This window comes from Arachis hypogaea, chromosome 12 (assembly GCF_003086295.3).
Source record: "Arachis hypogaea cultivar Tifrunner chromosome 12, arahy.Tifrunner.gnm2.J5K5, whole genome shotgun sequence".
Classification (NCBI taxonomy): Eukaryota; Viridiplantae; Streptophyta; class Magnoliopsida; order Fabales; family Fabaceae; genus Arachis; species Arachis hypogaea.
Genome location: NC_092047.1, coordinates 100,401,093 through 100,409,613, shown reverse-complemented (window position 1 = coordinate 100,409,613; position 8,521 = coordinate 100,401,093). Strand labels below are relative to the sequence as shown.

Here is an 8,521-nt window from a genome sequence, read left to right as displayed (position 1 = left end):
TTTTGAAAGGGTGGCGTCTGAAAGCGTGGCAGTTGCTCTATCGCCACGCTTTTGGTGACCTATCGCCACGCTTTTTCTTTTGCCACGCTTTTTACAAATGACCTCCCGTTAAAGCATGGCCGTATATGGGAGATTTGGTGATAGAGAGAGATATGGCCACGCTTTTGAAGCGTGGCGATAGCAAGATATGGCCACGCTTTAAAAAAGCGTGGTCATAGCCAGAGATACGGCCACGCTTTAAAAGCGTGGCAATAGCCTTATAAAATAAAAAAAATCATTTTTTTATTTTTACCTTCATCGATACAAAATATAAATTTTTCATTTCTTTTTTATTACCAAACTTATATTACAAGACAAATCAAATAATAATTATAGACATATATAATTTTTGCTATAATTATTTTATACATTAAAAAACTAATACTCAAATACAAAATAAATCTCAAGTTCAAATTCCAAAACTAAAAACTAAAGAAAAATACAAAAACAATACAACTTAAATCCTAAGTCCTTCGCTGTTCCTCCTTCCTCTAGCCCTCTTAAACTTCCTTCCTTTAGATCATACATAATTGTTTCAGAAACATTTGTGAACTTTTTTACCTGCAAAAGATGGCAAAAACATATACAAAATTGATAAATTATTTTGAAGCTTCACTTTCCATTCTAGGCAACACTAGCTTTATTTTCTTTTAGCCTATTACTCAAAGTCGCAAACCAAAACATGTGTTATCTTGTAAAAAAACTTTAAAAGAAGATTAAAGAATAAAAGAAAAGGAAACAAGGATTATTACCAGAAGCCCTCCTCCAACAAGAAAAGCCAATTTGATTTCCTTTGATCGAAAAGCATCCCAGAATTTGACATTATTCCTTTTCTGTCGGTCTTGCTCTGATTGAGCTGTGAGGAAATCAACTTCATCCTCTAAGCGAGCAAGATCATATATAGATCTTAGAAAGCACATCAACTGCTTCATTTCTCCTATTTTGTAAACATAACATTTGTAAAATAGCATCAGAGGTCAAGCGAAAGAATATAAACTCTTGAAGAAGATACACGCATGCATACACACAATGAAAATTTGTGCTACTAAAGTAAGTTATATGGATTAGACAACTTCATGGTTTCATATCCTAAACAAAACCATGAAAAGGTAATGATATTTGAAAGTAGCTAATGTTATTATAACTGTAGAGAAGACCTTCAAATAATGCATTTTAAATATGGTATTTGAGAGCATATAGTAATACCATCGTTGAGAATGGCTATGACAAGAACCATAAAGGGAGGAAAGTTAAATTCCCAAATGCATGTGAGTAACATAAAGCCAACCTACAACCCAAAATAAACTGAAAATGAGAAGGAAAGAAAATGATGGCTTGATCACTGCTAAATTCTCCATATATCATATATGCACTTATAACTTACCACAATACGGATGGTGATAGATACAGCATATATCTGCAAAAGAAAAATAAAATAAGGCTTTGAATTACTTTTTTCAATGATTTGGAGTGCTTACAGCTAAAGAACCACACTCAGCAATGATTTTGTTCAGCATAAACACAAAAAAAAGAACAAAACTTAGTTGCACAAATGAACCAACTAACCTTCTGAGATTTAACTACTATAATGACAGTAAAAGAACCACATTCGAAATTATTATATGAGGCTCAAACAAATATCATTTAAACTTCTCTAACTACTTACGAACGGAAGAATCAGGGAACTAGGGAAGCACAAATGAATCAGAGAATAAACATAAACAAAGAAGCACAAATCAATTTTGTTCAGATGAGAAGCCAAACCCTGCTAGTAACCTTGTTCTTTGGGAACTTGACGGTACCATCGGTTCTCTCCTTCCATCGGTTCCCTTCCTTGTCGAACCTGTAAAACTTCGATTTCCAAAAATCAATTGGAAAAGAGTAATAACAATTAAAAGCACAGATTTATTGTAATATTAAAAAAAAGATTAAATGATGATCGAAGATTTACTGAAAAAGCGACGGCAACAGTTCTCGTGGCTCCCTCATCGGCAACCAGGAAGCACGACGGTGACTGGCGAGGGAGCAGCTCCTCTTTCCCCTCCTCGGCGGCGGCGAAGAGCGAAGCTCCTCCAGCGGCAGCGACGCGTTTGGTGACGGCTCCTCCTCTCTCATTGTTGCACACACTCTCTCTCTTGGATTTGACTCGACAGCGGCGGCAGGCTGGTCTTCCACGGAGCTGGCAGCAAGGCGGCGTCTCCTTCCTCGAGCTCTCCTCTTCCACGTGGGTGAGGTGGTGCGTGTGAGTATTGTGTTGTGTGCGCTAGAGAGGGGAAAAAGGGGGAGTGGGGCTGCGGCGCTGTTGTGAGCTCGATCGATTAGGGTGGCCAGGGTGAAAGGGTTGGGGACCGGGTTGGGGGCCGGGTCATTAGGGTTTTTCTGTTTTAAACCTTTTGGCCACACTTTTTAAAGCGTGGCCATAATGAAACCCTATCGCCACGCTTTTAAAACATCCCTGTTTCTTTCTATGGCCACGCTTTTGAAGCCTGGCAAAAAAACGTGGTTGTTTCTCTAATCAATTGTTACCCTTACAAAAGCGTGGCCGTTTATCCTTTTCGCCACGCTTTAAAAAAAGTGGCCAAATCTCTAATCTATCGCCACCCTCATAAAAGTGTAGTCATTGACCACTTTTGGCCATACTTTTAAAGCGTGGCAAGAAAAAAGCGTGGCCATAGGCCTTTTTCTTGTAGTGCACGGGCCAACAGCGCCGCCGAGAACGGCCTCACCATTTGATTTCCATGTCCTTTTCCTGGACTTTCAAATTCGATTCCACAAACCCTAAAAAAACGAGAACACAAGGCGTCGTGGAAGGCACTGTAGAGAGCACAGCAAGCGGCAACCTTGCCTTCGATGCGAGGTGCATTGAGGCGGACATCATGGCAAGAAGTAGCTATATCGGTTGAAGAGACGCAAATGGACTTAAAGAAGTGAGAGGAGATTCAGTGATTAAGCCCATCACAAACCTAGAGCCCGCTGAATTGAGGACATCATCAAGGCTTTCTTCTATTGTTAGGCATTCTTCCATTGTTTTCATGGTTCATAAACAATATAAAAAAAATTTCCTATTTTTATTTTCATTTTTTTCCCTTTACCTTTGCTTTCGAAATCGGTGTTTGTCAGAAGCTCCTATTCAATATCTCATCGCTGACGTCACCGCCGCCACTAACATCGCCTAGTCGGACCCACTTCGGATCTTCCGGTAGCCATTTAAATCGCACATTTCTTAGAATTTTTCAATCACAAAGGCTTCACCTTTACCGTTAACCACACACCATACAATGAGGTTCTGCATTTTCCTGTGAAATACCTGCTACAATGAAAGACCATAAAACACCTGCTGTAATGGAAGACCGTGTTTTTTAGAAAGCTTGTGAATTGATATGTCTAAATCTGACATATGTTAAATAACAAAGTATATTTTCTTTAAATTTATTCCACATGTTACTTTTTTTTAATTGTGAACCGACCCTCATATATTTTATTAATTTTTTTTAGGAGTGCGCTACACATCCATGTAACCATGTAACCAAGTTGGCCCAATCTCAAATAGAGTCACGCGCATTAATGAGAGTGAAAACACGCGCCCGCTCATTATGAAAAAATGTTACTTCTTCCTCAGTTCTTCTTCTTCTGCTCGCGTTATAGGCTTCACCGTTCTCCTCTGCTCGTGTTTTCTTTCTTGTTCTTCTTCTTCTTCTTCTCTACTCGCGTTCTTCGTTATGGATCTGGATTGACTTCAACGTAATTAGCTTTGTGGTTCTTCTTCTTCTTCGTTTTCTTCTTCAATCTGGACTTTTGAATTGAAACAATGAATGAATCAACTTGAAAATCAGTTGAATGAGTGTGATTTAGATTATTCTTCCGAAATGCATCACAATAATCTTAAACATTGAACAAAGTAAAAAGAGGCCACCGAACCGAACAATATTTATTTGGTGAACCGAAATCACAAAGGTCACCAAACCGAACAATGTACATGTGGTGAATAAATGGTGATCAACTTTCGATCAACAAGAATAGTATTTCTCCATGCAAAAGAAGTACTGAACAGAGTAACAACCAATTTCAAAGCCCTAGTTACACTATCCACTGAACTGAAGAAAGAAGAAGAACCTACGAGCGCAAATTTGAAAGAAGAAGGAGGAGGAGGAGGAGGAGGAGGAAGAGGAGGAGAAATACTATTCTTGTTGATTGAAAGTTGATCACCATTTATTCACCACATGTACATTGTTCGGTTCGGTGGCCTTTGTGATTTCGGTTCACCAAATGAATGTTGTTCGGTTCGGTGGCCTTCTTTTACTTTGTTCAATGTTTAAGATTATTGTGATAGCATGCAACAATCATTCCGTAGCTGTCTCAACGTAATAACCTCATTCAACTGATTTGAAGTTGAATCATTCAGTGTTTCCATTCAGAATAGATCGAAGAAGAAGAAGAAGAAGAAGAAGAAGAAGAAGAAGAACGACGGAGCTTATCACGTTGAATTCAATGCAGATCAATAATGAAGAATGCGAGCAGAGAAGAAAAATGCGAACAGAGAAGAACGACGAATTTTATTAGGTTGAAGAAGAAGAAGAAGAAGAAGAAGAAGAAGAAGAACGAAAACGCAATACGTTATATGAGGCGCATGTATAACAAACGACTTTAGGGTGAGGGAACGCGTGTGTAAAGGAAATTACTTGGATAACATCCATATATTTTTTACATGGATATAGAGCTTTTCTTTTTTTTTTTATTACCTAATCCTTCAAGGTCGGAAAGATACTTTTTCCACCTAAAAAAGTTCCAGTAAAAAATGTTCAAATATTTGTAATTACATTGATTTATTATTCTTTCTGATATTCGTTGCAGCTATCCATAGCTTATACCTACCAACAAATCTTGGTAAGACAATTATATACATTAAAAATTAGTTACTAAATTAAACAATACTTATATCTACAAATAAATATATAATCTCTAGTTTTTTATATATATTTTTTAAATAGTTATTTAAATATTCACACAAATTCAAATCAAATGTAAAAATTGTTTTATAAATACAAAAATCGTTATTTATAAAAAAACATGATTTTTTTTATTATTTGTCACGTTTATAAATCTTTTAAATCTTCATTGTATATATAATTAAAAATTATTTTTGTTAGCGATATATACTTTCAAATACCATTTTGGAACATAATTATTATGATTCTTGTTTTCGCTTTACAACGTGTTTCCTTTTAGTTGGATTAAAGGAACAATTTGGATACTTACGTAAAGGGGAAATTGAAAATTGAACCATACATCATATTATTCATTCTTTCTTTCATAACAGAAGCAATTCTTTTTGTGTGTAAGATTCGTTTAGTTGACTCAATTTGATGGCATTCGAAGCGTACGTAGTAGCCATAACGGAAGATACGGAATCGCAATGCAAATTTTAGAATTCTTAAATCAAATTTTCAACCCTTACTATTATTCATTTATCACCAAAAATTAATTCTTGCCATTGTTTATTTGGCTACCCAAATTAATAATGCTGGTTGGTTAGAGTAAATTTTATATTGCGTTTGTGCAGTATTTTTATCCTAATAGTTCACATTAAGAAAAGAAAACGAAGTTGCTTGTAATAGTTTAAAGACTATATATATACACTTGAAATGAAAACCTTATCTCACGGTTTACCTTTACCTAATCATTACTTACTACTACGCTTTTTTTTTTTTTTTAAGTAAAGTATCATTTTTGTCTTTAATGTTTGGGATAAGTTTTAAAATTGTTTTTAATGTTTAAATCGTTTTATTTAACTTCATAACATTTTAAAATTGGCACAATATTGTCCTGCCATTAGGGATCTGTAAGCAAAATTGACGGCAGAACAAAAATTGAGACGATTTTAAAATATTAGAGACTTAAATAGGATGAAAACGTTGGGGACAAAAACGATACATAGAAATAAATTTTAATTTTATCCTTCAATAATATCAATTTTTTACGGTACATAGTTATTCAATTATTTTTTAAATCACATCTAAGTAAATTGCACTTAATCACATTACTTTTGTTCTAAATAAATTTATTTTTTATAATTTTACTTTTAAATATTTTTACTTATTATAAAATATTTGTAAAATGATTAGTACATAAACTTGCAAAAAAAAAAGCGAGCATGATATATATACAATAAAGTATAAATTGTACCTTTTATCTCAAATATATCGAAATTCTTTAATGTTTAATTTAGTTAAATTTTATTTTTAATTTTAAAATAAATTTTAATTTTATCTTTTAATAATATCAATTTTTACGATAGATAATTATTTAATTATTTTTATAATTTTACTCTTAATCACATTAATTTTTTTAAGTGAATTTATTTTTTATTAAGAATAAAATTAAAAAATAAATAAGTAATTATTTGTTGTAAAAAATTAAAATTATTGAAGAAAAGTTAAAATTTATTAAGAAGTTAAAAAAATTAATTAAATTAAATATTTAAAAAGTTCGATATATTAGAGACAAAAAAATATAATTTATAGTTTATTATATACACGTATATACTCTTTTTTTCTTTTCCAAAAGTTTATATACTAGTCATTTTATAAGTATGAGTAAAAATCTTAAATTAGTAATACAATTCATTTTGTCAAAATTCTTTATCATTTTACTTAATTTTGTAATTCTTCTAAGAGTGATGTATTATTTTTATTCCTAATATTTTTTCGTCTTATTTAAGTCTTTAAAGTTTTAAAATTGTCTCAATTTTATCCTACAGTCAATTCTGCTAATAAATTACTAATAATGGTATAATATTGAGACGATTTTAAAATATTAAGAATTTAAATAGAATGATTTAAACGTTAAGGATAATTTTAAAATTTATCCGAAACATTAGAAATAAAGACGATGCTTTATTTTTTTTAGTTGAATTCCTTGAATCTATCCATCATGGAAGGAGGGGAAAAAGAAAAAGGAAGACTAAAAAGCATAAAAATATTTTTGTTTAGAATCGATTGGTTTTGATTTCAAGGATTTTTTGTGGTAGGGTAAGGTTTGTTTAGTATTGTGACTACTATTAAATTAAATATAGTTGGTTCCTTAGCACTTATTAATTTAGTGCAATTTTCTCATATTAAAGATGCTTGGTTGCTTAGCACTTATGCAAAAAGGGAGAAAATTGGAAATATGTAAACTTAGACAAAGTTTATATAATAAAATTTCTTAGGAAAAGTATAGGGTAGCAACATATTATCTGTCAATTTCTGCCAATTCTTATTTATAATTGTGTTTCATGGAAGTGTGTTCGTGGATGTGTCTAATAATTAATATATGTTAAATACATATATAAAGAGACACATCCAGAAAATATATTTATAAAGACACTTCCATTAAACACAGTTATAAAAAAGACATTTTTATTAGACACATCCACGAACACACTTCCATGAAACATAATTATAAATAAGAGTTGGCAGAAGTTGGCAGATATGCTGTTGGTAACGTAGCGGAACCGAATTTCTTATAGTCTGCTCTGTTGCTTGGAAAACAGAAAAGTACACAAAGTCGTCGTCCACGCACTGCATGAAAATATAAAGGCCAATTATAGTGTATAGATGCTCTTTGTACAAATTTTTCTTGGTTGAATACCAGGATGACACGCGTCATAATGCTGGTCCTGAGGGAGCAGCTTGCAGAACTCACTGAACAAGTTGCAAAACTTGGTGCAGGATGCGTAACAGCAGAAGCCGAGTCGCATGAGTAGCTTAAAACGTTGTTAGGGGTATTAGTATTGGGCTCTGTTTTTTTTTTTTTCGTGATCCTATAATTTGGGGTTCATGGCCCATATGATTAATTCATAAAATATAATTTTTGTGGGCTTCTAAATAGCACCTTGAAAATATATGTGAATTTTGGTATCTTTTAATTTTTGTAATTGCTAAAAACTCTTATCACTGTAAAGGGAGTGAAGTTGTTGCTCCATCCAGGGGAAGGAGAGACCCGAAACTCATCGCCGACCAGAAGAAGTGGGTGACCAAGAGGCTCCACAACGGGCAACAAGAAGAACTGCCATCACCCATCACCGGCGACACCATCATCGGCAGACCACAACCGGAAACTTCGTGCTACCGCCGTAGTCATCCCTGTGAAGAACGCGACGTCTCCACCCCTTTTTCGATCAGATTTTCTTTTCGCTTCCCATAACGGAGGTCTTCCCACCATACCGTGGTCGCTGATGCATGCGAGTTCGCCGACAGCCGCCCCACGCCTATGAGACTCACTCCGGCCGCTGCGTCCTCCCCACCTCCCGTAGTGCGATTCATGATGAATTCAGCGCCGGACTGGTATTAGTTTGTGGAAGTTATTTCAAATGTAAAATATTCGTACTTTCAAGTTTCAATCATGTGGGTGGATCCTAAATAGTTTGGTGAATTGCCAGGAGTGCATTTTCCTAATTTGCCTACTTTGGATGGCTATTTAAGGCAATGGGGAACTCATCCTA

General features: G+C 34.1%; 1 protein-coding gene across 1 annotated transcript; it reads right to left on the bottom strand.

Moving 5' to 3' along the window:
• Positions 1–269: 269 nt before the first annotated feature.
• On the bottom strand, positions 270–8,241 carry LOC112730352 (uncharacterized). The gene is made up of 9 exons (XM_025780443.3): positions 8,096–8,241; positions 3,292–3,346; positions 2,766–2,957; positions 1,991–2,302; positions 1,816–1,890; positions 1,424–1,456; positions 1,246–1,327; positions 792–976; positions 270–600 (listed from the first exon to the last, which is right to left on the bottom strand). The coding sequence occupies exons 1-9, from the start codon at positions 8,239–8,241 to the stop codon at positions 469–471; spliced, it is 1,212 nt and encodes a 403-aa protein (XP_025636228.1). The 3' UTR covers positions 270–468.
• Positions 8,242–8,521: the final 280 nt, after the last annotated feature.